A 19339-nucleotide genomic window follows, 5' to 3' on the forward strand; every position below is an offset into this window, starting at 1 on the left:
AACTCTATTCAAGTTAAGTAAATATTTTCAGTTCATATTAATAATTGTTTTAATCTGTGCATTTGTGTGAATTATACCGGCCACCTGTAATGGCCTCTCCCATGTGGTACAATACAGTTAAGTATTGTGTAGTCTTCATTACAAAAACTGACATTGACGTCAGCAGATGCTTTCGTGTGCACAGTGTTTTCTTGTCTTAACTGGCAGATTATATTTGGAAGAAAGTTTAATTAGTGTTAGTCTTATGTTTTATTGCTACAGTATTCTGCAGTAGTGGGCTTAAGTAAAATGTTTTGGGTGAAGTATTGTTCTTATTAATAAAAAAATTTAAATGGAAACTAAATGAAAATTCCCAGATTCTAAATTCCTCGATTTTCCCAGACTTCTTGTTTGTCTGGGTGTCTACACCCTGAGTTAACATGCCACTCATTTCACTTTACAGCTACATGCACTTTGTATTTTTATAGTTCAGAAATTTTAATTATATTGCCATTCACATAATTTTATATGGAATGTTTTCTACTAATTTTTACCAACTAATTTCATGTTGGTTGTCAATGAGAAACTACTCAACCTTAAAATTGTTTTTTAACAAAGCTTTTTGCAGCAGCTCCTGTGCACCAATTGTAAAATCCATCCCTTAATCTTCCCAAGTTACTTCAGGAAGCAGACCCAGATTGTGACTCCTGCTGAAGTCTCAGAAGCTGCTGTTCCACAACGCTCACCTGCTTCTGTCCCCTCATGAGGCACAGGTGGCTGCAGCCACCATTCCCCTGATGGCACGGGTGGTTCGGCAGCAGCGCCACTCCCCTCACAGCCGTCAGCACTACGTGGTACGTATCGTCCGCAGCCACTGCAAAATGATACTTCGTGTACCAAATGGTAAATTGATGTGAGGGCAGAACTGAGGAACACATGGCTGGCCACTATTTTCAGGATTTTAAATTCTAAGTCTCACAAATCCACACAAATTCGGAGAAGAAATTGCTAGTGTTACCAATTTCGTGCGTTTTTTATTGGTGATAGTTGCCATTTTCACTCCTAAATAATGGTCAGCTACTCAGTTCTTTTACATGTAAACTTTGGTCTATATTAGCACACAATCTTATTACCACATTACAAAAAGTAGCATATATTTTACACATGAAGTATTTGCAGTTACATTCAGAGTTACCAATAAGAGTTTCCACCAGCTGTATAAAGGAATGACAAAATTTGTTTTACTGGAACTCAAACCTGGATTTTCCACTTATCACAAGTAGTCCAGCACAAGTTGTGTCATTTCATTGTATAAGTGATGGCTGTCCATATTGACACCTGTGAATACATTTGCTGTATTTCATAATGGCTGTCATCACTGCAGTGTGTCCCTTCAGAAATGCAACCATGTCCGAACAAACATACTTCTGAACACAGGTGCTGTATTATTGTAAATATGTTTTTCTCTGAATCATTTAATGTATTAAAATTTTGCACTTTACATATTACTGCAGTCATAAGCATTAATTTGAAAATAAAAGTTATTAACTTTCAGACTGCTAGCATTTAATGTAAAATTACACAATACACAATTCTCATGATAAATTCATGCTAACATGTTAAGGCAACACCTATATCAAGACCAAACTACCTGCTCACTAGGCAAGTCGCCCAAATACTGGGTAAGCTGACCACAATCTCAAGTCAATCCCATGTTCCAAGAAATTCACTTTTATACATTTTTCTGCACAAAACCAGAGTTAATATTTACTCTGTCTGGGCAGATTTGCACAATTAAATTTGTGTCATCCTTATAAGACTTCCTAACCAAGATTTTACTTTGAAAACCCTAGATTCAAACAAAAACGAGGAGCTGGTTGAATTTGTAGGACTTAATTTTCAAATTCTGAAAATTGGAACTAATTTTTTATTAGTTGAAATGTAACCATGAAAGATTTTTCAATCTTATACTTTGATAAGAGTATACAAAGTGTTAATCTGCGAAGTGTTAACACAGCTACAAATTTTATGATTACAGCTCAGTGCAGGGGGGACAACTTTGCCAAAAATCTAGACTGTACTATTAAATCCCACTGAGGAAATGAGAAGTTTCTATGATGTTTAGAAACAAGTCAACTACAGTTTTTCATAAATACAGGCTAGAGGATAGAGTGAAATTGCTTATATGGGATTTTATCTGAACATGCCAGGATAAATGAGTTATGCAAACAAGATGACAGTTTGAAGAAACATCCATCAAAATTTATGTAAAAATAATCAAGGGAGCCATGAAGTAGAAAACTGTCAAATTTATTCAACATTTTACATTACACCCCAGTCATTCCTGAACTAGAATATGTGAATGTATATTCTTTGACCACTGCTTAGTGAGTTGGTCAGCCTGATTAGCAAGTAACAGCATAACATTAGAGCACTGTTTTACCCTTAGTGATTTTAAATAGGGTAGTACTCATTTCACAATACTTTATGCAAATTATTGTATGACATCACAATATTGACAATTGTACAAACTTTAAACAGGGTATTGCAAATTTTAATGCAAGTATGTTCCATGCTTAATTTGTGAACTATTGACACTAGCAGGCAACTATCAGTAAGTCAGATGGTTAATTATAATAATAGTTATAAAAAAAGCCATTCTTGGTATGTTTTTCTAAAATCATATGCATGCATGCATGCATGCATGCATGAAGTCTTCCAAGAGGCCCATATCTCATGCTAATTAAAGTAGCAGTTCCAGTTATTGTGTATCATGTCTTGCAGACATCTGCAGAAAGTCTTGTGAAATGAGTGTTACCATCTGAAATCATACTCCATTTCATATAGTAATCTTATTGCGATTATATTTTATTCCTGCAGATTGTAAATGTGGTCAGAATAAGTTTACCAGAAAGCCTAAGTTTAAAGGTAACAGAGGATCTCTGTCACTGTCCAGATGCTCCTGGTTATTACATCTCAGATCTAGTGTAACTGCTGATCAATACAGACAGAACCATCCCAATACCAACATCAATAGCATGTGTCAAAAGTATATCACAAACCCATCAGTCAGTAAGGCCATAAAAACATGCATGCAATTGCAGTCTCAGGCAACTGATGCCACACCAGTTTCCTGAGACTGAGCACACGTAAACTTTCCTTTTTATTATATAGTTACACTATTCTGGATTTTCCATTGTTAGGTATTATAAAACCTCCCTATATCTGTTTAGCTAGCAAAAACGTTTGCTAATAGCAAATGTAAGAACTCAATCTCAACAACTTTCAATAATTGTTTAGGGGAATGCTTGCCTTAAAGTGTTTTTGGGCCTCAAATCCCTGAAAACTAGTATCATGGCTGCAGTGATGTTTCAAAGACGGGTCAGACAGCAAGCTGAAAGTTTTTCAGAAATGTGAGTGTAGAATGCGGGGTTAACATCAAATTTTTCACTACCACCTAAGGGTGCAGGAATCTGAGGCAAGCACTCCAAAATGCCAAGAGGACAATTCAGAAGGCCTCCAAACTTTGATATTTATATATTCTCCAGTGTAACCGACAGCTCTTGACCTGGTGAGTTAACTTAGCAGAAGGTTGACCTGATTTTATCAAAAATTTTAAATGATTTATCCCAAAAGTATTACATTTTTAGGTTTAAATACAAATTTCTTGGCGAGTACTTTATCTTGTCATGTCTGTACAAAGTTTCATAGACAAATTACACCACTGTCCACCACATGGCATACTTACTAAGGTCAATCTTCTTCACTTTGGAAGCACCATCGAATTTGTTGGCCCAGTACAAGCTGCGCTGGCCATGGATAGTCCAGAACAGATCCTGCCCCAGAGCAGTTACTGATGTCGGAGATCCCGACAGCTTTTTGAAGATGTGGTGGTCAATACCTGCAAATGTTTTAACTTGACTACAATGTAGTTCACATGTGGAACTTCTGCCACCAAACACTGAATACTGCTTGTGGCAGAAATCAGACTGCTAGCGAACTTTTAATCTAGACACCTTACAGCATTATCTGAGAGAATTCAACTAAGATCAGAATGATTTATTCTACAAAAATGTAGAAAGTTAACACCTTTCAGAAATTGGGTATTATTACATTTAACGTACATGTTAATCTACTCATTTTCTAACATTTGTGCGTAACAATAATAGCAAATGCAGGATGAATTTATGAATCATACCATTCATAATTCACATGGAAATAGGTATCTAGTATTGTGGTTTGTGAATTCCTATTTGGGGTTCATAATGGAAACTAGTATACACATGCAGATGTCAAAACTTGCTAGTAGATATTTTAAGACCAATGTGGGATCATCTTATCCATTTTTGTAGTACTCCTGATGCCAATTTTTTCTTTTTCTGATCTTGTCAATAACAAACAGTTACAGGAGATTTGTTTCAGCCATACTTCATTAAAATTATTCACAGGGTAGTTTTCAAACTACTGAATGCTACATTTATAAGGAATTACTCTTTACAAGCACACCATGAAAACTTTTCAATGTTAGATTTTTGTTTTTAGATTCTTATCGTCTACTGAAAAGCACTCATTTTCCCATGGCCAGTAATTGCTTTTTCCCAAAAATAGTCTAATTTTCATCTAGGGTGTTCAAATCCTGGAATACAATTGTTTCCAAAATTCTGTAAAATAGGTTTGGGGCCCTCCTTTTTTATTAGAAGTGTACTTATACTTTACTATGTAAGTTGAAAGTGCTTTCTCCCAACTTTGATGGGTCCTGAGAATCACACACACACTTTTCTCCTGTAAAATAGGATCTTTTTGCCATTTCTTAGTTATACAATTTAACTAAACTTCTGTACATACTGTATTCCTGTACAATAAGTTGCTACCAGTACCTTACACTAACAGCTAAAATGTATTAGACAATTGTTTTACAAATTTATAGTTTTTGTAGTACAGGTATCTACAAACAAGCATCAAGCACAAAGCATATGTCACAGTCATCAGTGTACAAATCTGCAAGTGGGATCTAGCAATGAACTTTTTCACACTTTCTTCACATTAAATGGTTAGGGCCCCAGAGTGAAATTTTAAACCTGCAGACTTCAGATAGTTTGAAGCTGGTAAGCTTTACCATGCCCATGTGTTTAATCTGACTATGTTAAATGCTGCCGAGTACTCTAGACAATCTAGCCATAGGGTTAAAGCCCTGATGAATGGAAGTGAATTTGTGATAAGCCACTGTATCGTGAAAACCTCCAAAGTAGCTAAATACTTTTCAAGATGAACAATAAGACCTACACAATGTTAAACTCAGCAATATTACAACATTAAGCAGAAATTTTCTCCAATATCCCCAAGTTTTTCAGAAATTGCCTTAATAGGTCCTCTTTGTATAATTTGACAAAATACTGGAACTGAGATGGGTATATTCCTCTTACCTGTAATGTTTAACAGACTAGCTTTGATTTTAGTATGTGAACAGGAGATAGCATTCTGTGTAATGTCACTAAATATTTTATGTACACATTTTCTTTTATAATATATCATAAAAAGTTAAGTGCTCCTGTTATTCAAAATCTGTCCCTCCCTGTGGAAATTTTTAAATGACAATTTAAATTCTGTAGAAGATTGCCCATTTGTTTCTTGTCATATCACAAGCAGCTACTGCTTAATATTTAAGGAAGCCAGTTTGCTATCAATGAAATTATTTTCAGTACAAACTTTGTGGTTACATCACCTCTCCCTGTAACAATTACTTTAACGGGCAATAACAGTAATAGTTTCATGCTACTCCCAATTAACTGAGCTAACTGCAAGTTTTGATAACTTAAACCATTACAAACAAAACTGGACCCACATCTAACTATCACTTTTTTGGGAACAGTCCATACATAATTTATGACAAAATATGTGTGGGTATGGAAGGAAAACAAGCTGGTGTTATCAGTGTGGAAAAATGTGCAGAATGTAGAAATGAGTAAATCATAGGGAGTGTCTCAAGATTGGTGTATTTAAGTTAGTCCAAGCTGTGGCAGTAAACAAGCTCAGTTAACATCAATGAAGGTTCATGAACTTAGGAATTCCAAAGCCTGTTTAACTGCACATAGACAAAAATGTAGAGAATCTCGTAGCTGAACAGAAGCAAGACCAAGTATAAGGGAAGTTTCAAACAGCATTTTTGACAAAAATCTAAACCATGTTTGGACATCCACAACCTTGTGGATTTGCAAATTCAAAATAATCTCCACATGCACAAAGCACTGTTGGCTCAACAGTTTACTATGCATAAACTGCATTACAGAAACTGAGGAAGAGACAGTTCATATTATGAAGTTTTCATACGGGACAATCTATCTAATTCACTGAACTTCACAAACATACACAAATACAACAGACACTGAACTTTTACAATTTTTCTTCAAGTACGGTTTTTCTTCAAGTTCTGTGAATGACATGTTATAAAAAACCAAAATTTGTACCTAACACTATTTCTGAAGGTGGCAGGGGTAAAATACAGGGATCGAAAGGCTATTTACAATTTGTACAAAAAGCAGATGGCAGTTATAAGAGTCGAGGGACATGAAAGGGAAGCAGTGGTTGGGAAGGGAATGAGACATGGTTGTAGCCTCTCCCCAATGCTCTTCAATCTGTATATTGAGCAAGCAGTTAAGGAAACAAAAGAGAAGTTCAGAGTAGGAATCAAAATCCATGGAGAAGAAATAAAAACCTTGAGGTTTGCCAATGACATTGTAATTACCTCAGAGACAGTAAAGGACTTAGAGCAGTTGAACAGAATGGACAGTGTCTTGAAAGAAGGGTATAAGATGAACATCAACAAAAGCAAAATGAGGATAATGGAATTTAGTTAAATCGGGTGATGCTGAGGGAATTACAATAGGAAATGAGACAAAGTAGTAAAGGAGTTTTGCTATTTGGGGAGCAAAATAATTTATGATGGTCGAAGCAGAGGATATAAAATGCAGACTGGCAATGGCAAGGAAAGCATTTCTGAAGAAGAGAAATTTGTTAACATCGAGTATAGATTTAAGTGTCAGGAAGTCGTTTCTGAAAGTATTTGTATGGCATGTAAATGTATGGAAGTGAAACATGGACAGTAAATAGTTTGGACAAGAAGAGAATAGAAGCTTTCTAAATGTGGTGCTACAGAAGAATGCTGAAGATTAGATGGGTAGATCACACAACTAATGAGGAGGTATTGAATAGAATTGGGGAGAAGAGGAATTTGTGGCACAACTTGACCAGAAGAAGGGATCGGTTGGTGGGACATGTTCCGAGGCATCAAGGGATCACAAATTTAGCATTGGAGGGCAGCATGGAGGGTAAAAATCGTAGAGGGAGACCAAGAGATGAATACACTAAGGAGATTTAGAAGGATGTAGGTTGCAGTAGGTACTGGGGTATGAAGCTTTCACAGGGTAGAGTAGCATGGAGAGCTGCATCAAACCAGTCTCAGGACTGAAGACAATGACAACATGCTGGAAACATTGTTAACACCTCTAACCAAATACAAGGGAACAGTGAGTCACAACAGCATACTTCAGTATTCAGGTACATGAGTTTCCACATGGAATAATTTTGAGGCCAACGGACTGACTCTCCAGCCGCATTAAAATGGGCACTATAAGCCTGGACCCTGCCACATCAAACACCTCATTATGGGGAACGAAGTTCTACACAGTGCAACATTTGTGCACTACTAAGAATCACATGAAAGTGTACAAATTTCAGGGCATAACAGATTTTCTATTAACTTAAGGATGACAGGGAAATGCACAGTTATTTAAGGCACAATTATGCACATACAGATCTGGGTCTACAGCATTTTTATCAAACCGTTTCAGTATACAGTACACTGTTGACTTAGTGGTACACAGGTTTATGAAACCATCTAAATATGCAGAACTATCAGTACATAGTACAACTGCTACTGCAAACAAATTAACTTACAAAAATGCTTGCAGCTGTCTGTTTTGCATGTTATTTATACAACTAGTTATGTTCCAATAACTAAACTTGAGGCCCCATGACTATATTGGGAGGAATTAAATCCTGTGTGCAGTCACAACAGGAGCCAATATTAAATAACCCATGTTTGTTTTACATTTTAATCCCTTTGTTCAGAGGCCAACTGTTAAGACATTCAAACCAGAATGTCAGCTGTTTGATGAATGAGGGGGTAGTGTGTAAACCAGAGATCTTTGGATACAAATTAGGACTGTGCACAAGACTTGACTCTTCCCTGTTTACAATGGTCAAGGGGCCTAAAGATTGTATTCTGGAACATTAGAGCTGGTTGCCTAAACACCTGCAGCTGTATGATTTAATTTTCATTTCATATTGAACAGCTGAAATTCTTTTAACCATTTATTACCCATGAGCATATAAAAAATACTTACATCCAGTTAAAACACATCTCAACTTTCAAGATTAGCAGCATTGTGGCACTTAAAACACAAATCTTTTGTAACAAATTTTTACAGCAACAATGAGTTTTTTGGTTTGGAGAATTGTGCACTTTGCAGAATGTGCAGATGTCAATTTCAGTGTCATTGTCAATTTTTTACAAGCCCACTCTTTCAGATATATGGTGTAAACTTTTTGGGATACAGAATGGTATTAGCACATACTACTTTCCTTTTAACTTATTGTTTGTCTCATGTGACTGCTTATGAATACTTTGAAAACATTCTACAGTATTTCTCAAATATGTGGGGGATCCATACCAATCAGCACTAGCAGGATACTGTCATAACAAAGGGGAGCAGCACAAACAGTTACAGGTTCACTTTTATCACTGAAGAACACCTCAAAGATGCTGAAAAACTTGAAGACTCCTGAGAAATTAACTATCCCACAAAACTAAGAAATTTTAAGAATAAGCACTGACAGATTTAAAATCTATCACAGTCTTCTATATTTCTTCAGTGATGACTGAAAACTGAAATAGTTATTACAACATGTACAGAGGTGCTTAAGTAGTAAGCTATTGAACCACTGCATAAAATGCTACAGGAGGTAGCCAAAGTTGTGCAATGGGACGCACTTTCTACCCTGCACTAATTAACAGCAGTTTACTGACTAAGGATGTAAATGCAACTGAAGTCCAGTCACAGGAAACAGCTACAAATTAAAACCTTGTAGCCTCACTGCACAATATTTACAGTGAAAATATGCTTGGCTTTACACCTGTAGAATAAGGAGAAGAAAGTCTTGGCTTGAATGAAATTATTGTTTATTTATTAATGAATTATGTCTTGCATAATTCAAGGCATCTTCAGATTGGTTAATGTTGATAATCAAGTTTAATGTATCTATGACAAAATGGTTAATTTCCTTCATGTAGATGTTTTATTGATGTCTAACATTTATTGGCAAATCTGAAGGTGTAATTAGGCAAAACATCACTGATGAGGAAAAGCAGTAATTTCAACATTGCAACCCAGACTTCTATATACTGGTTGCTGTATCTGAATGCTATATTAAGTTTCACACTTTTAGAATAGTTCTGTAAAAAAATTATGCAGATAAATTAACAGTTTAGCTATTATTACCATCAGAGGCAAGACTTCCTATGGTATTCATCCCTGAATCTGCCACAAAGACTCTGTCCAGGTTGCTGTCATACCAGAGAGAGACATAGGGCCCTGACACTTCCTCCAGCACATGGACACGCTGTCCAGAACCGTCCATCAGGATCTTGTCCACGTGCACATGTGAAGATGAGCCAAATGCCACGAACATGTACCTGCACCGTAACACCAGTCAGTTCATGTTACTCAAGTCAGTTTCATTTTTATAATATGTACAGCATTCTTATTAAATCTAGTATTCTATACAGTAAATTTAAAACCAACAAATCATTTAAGACAGTCTGCTGCCAAATCTAATTTGGCTTCTACAATATTTCAAAATACATGAAAACAGACTGCAGGATAAGAACATAAGGCCTGAAGTACTAAGCAATGAAGTGGCTCAAGATATTGTGTGTGCCAACTTAGTACAACAAAAATGTTGTAAAGAGGAAACACCGAACAACGAATACCTGTTTTCTTTGATCCACTTCAAAATGGCAGACAACTTCCCATGGAATTCCAATATGCATAAGATAGGTCATGAGCTTAATTAAAATTCTTGCAGTGCCTTACAGTTTGCTTCATGAAATACTAACCATATTACCACTAATTAATAGGAAGGAAAACAAGATCCATGCTACAGATTATTAGCATCTGCATTGTAAAAAATACAGGATGGAAATTATCAGGGATATGTCCAATTTCTATGTGTGGATGCAGCCACACACTAACCCAATAACCAATTTGGGTTAATTTAGTATCATGTTGAATACACAACAGTTCTTTGACCTCATGTTCATGAAACATTTTCTTGCAACATTTGCTGTCAAACCCAATGAAAGTGCGAAGATAGTTCCTGATGCTACATGTGTATAGCCTTCAGCACTTTGTATTTTTCTTTTACACACAGTATAGGTCATTTATACTTAGCATATAACAGTTACGACTTTTCTACAAGGGCTGAGCCATTCTTTCATGCTGCTTCTGTGAGTTTGTACCATGAATTCAAAAGAGTGAGGTTTTTATGTATAATGCTCATAGGTGGCAGCACACATCTAACAGTAGCTTGATAGTAATTAATTTTGTAGACACTACATTTCACACACACTAAACAATGGAGGTGATGGAAGAGCAGTAATCTGGCACAAAATTATGTGCCAACTGTACAGCCACCAAAACAGTTGCAAGCAAGCTTGTAGTGAAGATGCACTACTTTGTGGAACAGTTTTTAGATATTGCAAGGACTTTAAGGCCATCTTGTCTGTTTATGTAGGATTGTGTTTTGGCTTCTGCTGTGACTGAAGTTATCACCAGAGTTCTGCAACTGTCTCATGATTAGCAATTAATATGAACTTCACTGAAGTGCTACAAATTTCATATGGCAGTATCTTTACAGTTATGCAGGATCCATATCCTTAGAACCTACACTTTACCTGCTGGGTGCCACATCTTCCAAACAAAAGGCTGTGCCAATAGAGAGAAGCCATGAGGTGCTCCATCTCATTGCTGATGGAGGGTACATGTGTCTGGAATCCATTATCACCCCTGACAAGTCACGGGTTTGATGCATCATTACAGTCCTGAAGGGAAATGCGCCAGTATAGTGAAAGTTTCTCATTTTCCAACACAAAGATAGGTGAACATTGTTCCATCTGCAGGGAAAGTGATGGTGATGCCAGTTTTTGGCTCTCATGGAATGCTTTACCAGCAAGCAATTCCTCTGTTACTGCAGCATGCTGTATCAGTATTGGCTAAACTGATGAAGCCCATTGCAAGGAAAGATCAGAAGTTTCTCTGACTGGGTGGCAATATGTGGTCTCATCTCACATAGTCCGAGTTTAAGTTCAACATTACCTGTTTACTGCAGACATCTAGCCCCATTTTGCAGCCTGTGGTTTTCTTTTCAATTTCTATCACTAAAGGCAAAAATTTGGAACATTTTATTTGCCAACTAAGCAGTGCTCAAGCAAAGTTAGGATTCCCAAGAACCTGACAAATGGCCTTTACTGTGTGTGCGTGCACGCATTTGTGAATAAGTAGTGCTAGTATGACAGGATACACAGTGTACTGCTAACATAAGCATCACATTTTCAGTACATTAATCAAGCACAAGTAATCTGGTTACTTAAACAAGAACTGCCAGATGAGAGCATAACATCTCTACATCTATAGCTGTGTGGTAGCTTTTATTTTCATGTATTGTACATGATCAAACATGGTTATTTTAGTGTGTGCTACACACAAAGACCCATGTATCATTATACAATAGGTGGGGAAACTGGGATAGTAAAGCCACTCCAGTATTTAAAATAATTGCACAAACCCCAGATGTAAGAATACAGGCTATTACACACAGTCAGCTGCAGAACAAAGCTAGTGAGGCTTTAAGTTGTTAAGCATATAAATTCAAAGGGCATCAATAGCTTATTAGTATGTTAGGCTACAATAGCACTTTTGATTGTCACCACAAGGACTTAAAATTATTAATTTTAATGCTACGACTCCTTTCACAAAAAGCAATGTCCTGGCAATAATACAAATCCTGTTGACTCTTAACTCTGGAGTAAATAGTAATTAAAAGAATGCAAGTCAAGAATGTAACAGCCTTCTCATTATTGAAGTAATGTACCATTATTTAGAGAAAAACTAACACAAGTGAGCTGCATTTAAGATACAAATTACATGGAGATAACACTTCAGAAAGTATTTAGTGTAAACTGGAAAGTATATGATGTCACATACTCCTTGACAGAGCATAGGGGGCAATGCAGGAGACCCAAACCACCGTACTAGGCAAGGTCCTAGTAGAGATGGTTTATCATTGCTTTCTTCTGATCGTACTGGGGATTAATGATGACAACACCCCGTCATCTCAAGGCAGGTGACAATGTGACAGCACTGGGAATTGAACCCAGGACCCCATGCTCAGGGAGTAATGATGATGTTTGGTTTGTGGGGCGCTCAACTGCGTGGTTATCAGCGCCCGTACAATTACCCAATCTTTTGCACAGTCCAATTTCGCCACTTTCCTGGATGATGATGAAATGATGAGGACAACACAAACACCCAGTCATCTCGAGGCAGGTGAAAATCCCTGACCCCGCCGGGAATCGAACCCGGGACCCCGTGCTCGGGAAGCGAGAACGCTACCGCGAGACCACGAGCGGCGGACACGCTCAGGGAGTAAGAATGCTATTGCAAGACCATGAGCTGCAGACTGGGAAGTTCACACCAGGCTGAATTAATGTTAGCTTTGAAGAGTATTTGGGACCTATAGATTACAAGTAATAGATTCTATAGTAACCTGGAGTAAGAGTCCTGTCATTAAAACCAATCTGGAACAATTCTAAATTTATGAACTGGTGTAACACTGAAAATGTCACAACACACCTCTGCAACTGAGAACATACTTGTATGCTCTATAAACTAGAGTAAATTAAAGTATTCTGGTTTTATGATTTAATTCCAACTTAATAGGACCTACAAAGTGGCAAAGTAGTATTCAACCAGTGCCCAAATCAACAATAGGATCTTGTCCAAATGAATGAGATCTTGCTATTACCAGATAACCGAACAAAAATTCACTTATGGTCAGTATAAAGCTATTAAATTCTTTGACCAGAAACTGCCTCCAAGGAGAATCTGTTCACAGCCATATACACACAAAACACCCTCTAAGCAAAGATTCGTACTGGCCAACAATTCATGCTGTTAGTCAAATTTATGTTTACAAGCAGGCAAAGCAAACTGCCTTGTGGACAGCTCCATGGGACTTTATGCCTTACAGCCCCACAGCTGATACATACCCCTGATCTGGGACGACAGCTACACTCAGCGGCGGTTCGGCCCCCGTGCTTCTCAACAACACTGCCACTGTTTTGGTGTTCATGCTCATTGCATTCACTGTTGCAAGCTCGGCATCACTCCAGTACACATTGTTACCATATGCATCTGCAAAGGTTGCTTATTAGACTTAAGTACCACTTAGTTACCACTTAGTTACAACACTACAATGCAACAGTCCATCCCACTCACCATATGAAAGGCTCATGATCTTCCCAATTCCTTTCTCGTGGAGTGGTCTAATTACATTAGTTGACATCGCCATTGAGAACAATTTCTTCTCTTCACTCTCACTCAGTATCAGCATGTCTAGAAGCAGTAATATTGAAGTTAAGTTTTGTGCATTCACTTCCAATATTTTTGTTACAGGTTAACAGGAAATGTTCAGATATTTCTTGCAACAAATACAATAAGGAACCTATCCATTCAATTTTGGCACCTGCTTAATTGAATTCAAATAGGGTCCACACTAGGTTAATGTAATACGCTAGACAATGTAAAATAGGCCTGATAGTCAAAGTTAACAGAACACACTAACAATGAGCATCTACATTTAACTTTCAAAACTTTTTATGACTAGACTATACCTGTGCATTTGTGGGACAAAATTTTATTAACTATTTGTAAGTGCAAATAAAGGCAACAACCACTGAATGTAAAATCTAATCATCAATCACACCTACTAATCACATCTGAGGGATGAAAACTTGCAGCATGAATCTTGACTGACCACAAAAAATACTAAGGCTGCTCTCAGTTATTTGTGGAACAGTATAGTAATTAAATGTTAGTACGGAAATGTTGCTCTTTGCAGAATCAGAAAAGATACCGACATTTTAAGTGTTGCATTCATTCATGTGAACATCTCATGAAAGTGCTTACTTCTACAATACCTAAGGCATTAAGAGAAATTGTCGAAATTTGTGAACTACAAAATGTCAATCTTATATGGGAAGATTATTTTCACATACCTCCTTCCAATCAAATTTTTCAGTATTATTTAATTAATCCTTATTTCCTGACAGTAGCCTCTTCAGCAATCTTTACATTTTTTACACTTAGATGCCAATACATACTCCATAATGGCATATGGTTAACAAGGGACTTAGGGAGGTCCTAATCAATTCACAACCACAGTATTATAGTTTAATAATACAGAATAATTTTGGAATGGATGGGTAGAATGCCTGTACCAATGACATTTTAAATAAGTTATCAAACTCAGTACCACATAGTATTTGTTGAAATAAGTTAGGTATTTAATTCTATTCTTCATTTGGTTTGTGTTTTACATGCTTCAGGGACATTATGCAGCACCACAAGACGTGTGACATCATTGCAGCTGTCCAATTGCCTGTTGCCATGGAGTTCATCTTGTGTGAAGTTCCATGTTACTGGGCTTCCCATGAGTAAAGTAAAGACCTATGATGCTAGACACTGAAGCAGTAAGAGATGTTAGTCATACTTCTATTACGTGACTAATTCATTTTGAGAAGGCTATGTTAACTCTTCCTTTTCAATTAATACACACATCAAAAAAGTTTTGCATCACCCAGTTCCCACAACTCGGGAAGATAAACATTGACTGCATATTTTACCACAAAGACAGTCCCCCTGTTCAGAGATTTCACTAAACCCACCTGAAGATGTAAACCATTCATGAGCAGTGCCTATTAGATGGAGGGGTCCAACAGCTGATCAGTTCCAGTCATTGCACCAGGAAGGAGGTACGTGGTATGTCTCGCCTGTAGTTCAACTATGCCTAGACGGTCAATACTGTGGTTCGATCACCTCCACTTTGTTACTATGTGCTAGGAAGGGCTCTTAACAACGGAAATGTTGAGATGTCTCCAAGTGAACCCAAACCCATGTTGCTCTGACGGAGTTACAGAGGCAGGAACTGCCAATGACTTGCCTCGCTCAGGCCACCCAAGAGCTACTACTGCAGTGGGTGACTGCCACCTGATTACGGCTCTGAGGAACCCCAACACCACCATGTTTAATAATGCTTTTTGTGCAACCACAGGGTGTGTGTACTATGAACAGTGTGCAACAGGCTGTATGATGTGCAACTTTACTCCTGACATCCATGGCGAGGTCCATCTCTGCAACCACAACACCATGCAGCGCAGATGGTGTGCAACAACATCCCAAATGGACCACTCAGGATTGGCATCCTGTTCTCTTCACCTACGAATGTCATATGCCTTCAACCAGACAATTGTTGAAGACTTGTTTGGAGGCAGCCTGGTCAGGCTGAACACCTGACTGTCCAGCAAATGCAGCAAGGTGGAGGTTCCCTGCTGTTTTGGGGTGGCATTATGTGGGCCAACGTATGCTGCTGGTGTTCAGGTAACGCACCGTTATGTCTACATTATATGAATGGCAGCCGCTGGCCGATAGTGCAACCATATCAACAGCATATTGGTGAGGCATTTGTCTTCATGGACAACAATTTGCACCCCCATTGTGCAAATATGGTCATTATCTTGAAGGAAGTCTTTCACATCACTCAACTAGAGTGGCCAACATTTTCTCCAGACGTGAACTATCAAACATGCCCGAGAGATTGAGAAGGTCTGCTTATGGACAGCATGACCGACCAACCACTCAAGGGATCTATGCTTAATTGCCATTGAGGAGTGGGACAATCTGGACCAACAGTGCCTTTATTAACTTTCAGATAGTATGCCATGAATGCAGGCATTCATCACTGCAAGATGTGCTACTGGGTAGCAGATGTATCTAGTCTGTACAGCAATCTGGACCACCACCTCTGAAGGTCTCACTGTATGGTAGTACAACATGCAATGTGTGTTTTCGTGAGCAATAGAAAGGGCAGAAATGACGCTTATGTTTATCTCTATTTGAATTTTCTGCACAGGTTTTGGAACTATCTAGCTGAGGTGATGCAAAACTTTGTGTGTAACTTAGTTGATAATGAGAAATACATTGCTCCACACTTTCTAATATGGACTTCCAAGAGGTTTCAATCCCATTGTCAAGGCAGTTAATGGGAACTTTTAAGAGGCAGAAGAAATTCACATACAATTTTTGCACTTTAGAATTGACAGTTAAGTTTTCTGATCCAATGCCTAGGACTAGAGGGTTCCCAGAAGGTATCAGACAAAATTCTCAGATATCCAAAGGAATTGGAAACCATACTTATTAGCTATTACTCGAAGTAATCAAAATTTGGATTAGAGGACAGCATTCTGAAGACAATTTCCACTGATACTGTTTACACAAAGCAACTGCTTAGATGACAAGCAGCAGGGTTTTCTGTTTTCAGTGTAGCTGCTTTTTACTTTGTATGCACACAGATGAAGTTATCTGGAAAATCTTCATAGTTACTCCTGAAGATGTGAACAATATGTGTAATTGGTTGTTAAGGTTTCATTGACAGCCTATAGTGGCAACTTCCAATTAAAGTATGCGATTTGTTCTATAAACCCCACTATGAAGTAGCACCTTCAAGAAGGTTGATTAATTTGAGTGAGTGAATGTGTTCATCTGGAATTTCAGTATCTGGATCTCATGTAGCCAATAGAAAGTGGAAGTACTTGGCCTCACTAATTTGTCAACTAAAGTGATAGTTGATAAATCTACAATCTTCATTCAACATTCATTGAAGTCTGAACTTTAATACATTGCTATTACATCTTGAGTTACTTCAGTTAAGAGCAACTCTAGGTTCAACTAATTACCAGCATTAGACAAATTTGCTATCTGCAGAAACTGAGTTAGAATATGAAGTATGTTTAATACACTCTGCAATTCTGAAGTTTGAGTTTTGTCTGAAAGAAGTTACAAAATTAACTTCTGTTGATATCTAACTAGCATAACTAATTGAATTGGGTGATTCTGACAATTTGTAAATGAGACAAAATAGTGAGATTTTCCTATTTATGGAGCAAAATCACCCTTTAGTAGATGATACATAATGCAGGCTCACAATAGACGTGTTAATTTCTCAAACTGTAATCCAAACAAATTTAAGTGTTTGGAAATCTTTTCTGGAAGTAGTGTTTAGCCCTTTGTAGTACATAAAGAAATTACAGGATGAGAATGGGAGCTTTCGAAGTGTGTTGAAGGTCTAACAATGGGAAGCCACTGATCAGTATACCTTACTAAAAGATTGCCCTGTTAAATCTGTGTAGCATGTAGTAAATCTGTGACCTAAAGTGATTTCAATGAAATTTCAAGAGAAGTTTTCTTGCCTCAGTGATGCACTAGTCCATTGCCAGTGAGCACAAGCTCTAAGATTGGACAGTCCTGACCCTGTGTTTTTCCAACACTAGCCATTTCATACATACTGAATTGTAAAGGTTGTATGTTTAAGACATGAATTTGCATCAAATTTTATTAAACATTCGATGTTATTCAGCTATTTGCTTTTTATTATTAAAACAAATTTAATGTGACAATGCTACAGTCAAGAGTTAAACTTTCTCTTATTCAACTGACAAATGAGAATGTCTCATGAAGATGCCACTAAAATACATTTAATTGTACATCACTAATTTTTGGTAGTGATTTACAAAAATTCTGCGTAATGCAGGATTTTTATCATTTGGAAGATAAACTTTTCAAAATTTCAAGACGCTTTTTTCCCTTATAAACTTCAAGGATTTCCTGAGCATGTGGGAAAATTACATTCATTCAATACCTGCTGTTATGTTTTTCATGTGTAAACATGTGTCAAAAGCAAATTATTTTTCCATTACTGTCATATTGTAGCATATTGCAAGACTACTGAATAGTTATTTCCACCTTTGACTGGTTTCCCAAGCCATTCAATCGTCGAAATATCAGCAGATTGCATTCAGGTGCAAAGCAATTTCTTATCCTGATTGCCGGTGTAATGTTACTGAAATCAACACAAATTCATTTTCAGAAACACTATGGGTTTGGTTGTTTATAGTTAACATTTGTTGTGATAAAAATGAAATGACTAACATGGAAATTCAGTAGTATGTTTATGCAGACACGTCATTTTATTATCTTTCAGAAGTAAAATGTATGAAATAATGTGTGCTTTGAATTAAGGGTCTGCAATCAGATTATAGGATCGAGTTCTGCTCCTAGTTTTTAAACACTAGTTACAACCACTGCCAGCTCATGCACCGACACACAAAATTTCTCTTGCAATTTCTCAAACTTTTGCACACAGTATGTCTCAGTACTTTCATATTATGTTGCCCTAAAGGAATAAAGAGTACAATATCTCAAGAAAGTATGCTCTTAATGTTACAGCTCCCCTTGTAAGAAGGCCACTTAACAGACTTCCCTCATTCATAGTTACAGGATTTGACAAAGCGTGCCGACATCAGTTTCAACATAGTGTGACACCACCCAAATACAGTAAAAATCTACTTAAAGACTAAGAGTGCTGTTAGGTATAAAAAATGTCATTTTAGTTAAATTTGTCACATTTAATTCCATCATACTGCTTTAGGATTTTGATACCCCACACATCATCCTTTAATATCATTATGTACGAAGAGAATCTAAGGATGGAATCTGTAAGGCTTCCTTGTAACATTAGATAAGATCACGATTCTCTGAATCAAAGGAATAGCTGCAGTAAACTGGTTCCAGGACGACCAACTGTAGTGGCCCAGCAGGCCTGGAGTCTTAAAGCAAACACAGAGCAGCCTGAAGTGCTGAAGGACATGTGCCAACACCCGCCAGGCCCACCACAGATTACTTACCATCCACAGAGCTGTAGACAACCGCATCAACATGGTGGACACTCTTGGCCAACATGACTGACTGGGTCTGCCGGCCCAGCAACCGGTGCTCCACCTGGATTATGTGGCTCCCAGCCACTGCCACCACCACTTCCTTCTTCAGCACAGCTGAAACAGTTACCAGTTGTAAGCACTGGGTGGGACACACTGGCTTGTTCATACTACAGCAATCATCTATATATGAAG

At 37.5% G+C, this 19339-nt stretch overlaps 1 protein-coding gene across 1 annotated transcript in view; it reads right to left on the bottom strand.

The window, feature by feature from the left end:
- The window catches only part of LOC126108157 (vitellogenin receptor-like), a 75185-nt gene that overhangs the window by 38480 nt on the left and 17366 nt on the right, over positions 1-19339 (bottom strand). Inside the window, exons 6-11 of the mRNA XM_049913401.1 lie at positions 19115-19261; positions 13593-13709; positions 13364-13508; positions 9537-9730; positions 3728-3880; positions 726-853 (exon numbers count right to left, since the gene is read on the bottom strand). Coding sequence (XP_049769358.1) covers positions 726-853; positions 3728-3880; positions 9537-9730; positions 13364-13508; positions 13593-13709; positions 19115-19261 — 884 coding nt within the window. The remainder of the gene's footprint in view (positions 1-725; positions 854-3727; positions 3881-9536; positions 9731-13363; positions 13509-13592; positions 13710-19114; positions 19262-19339) is intronic.

This window comes from Schistocerca cancellata, chromosome 11 (assembly GCF_023864275.1).
Source record: "Schistocerca cancellata isolate TAMUIC-IGC-003103 chromosome 11, iqSchCanc2.1, whole genome shotgun sequence".
In the NCBI taxonomy this organism is placed as follows: Eukaryota; Metazoa; Arthropoda; class Insecta; order Orthoptera; family Acrididae; genus Schistocerca; species Schistocerca cancellata.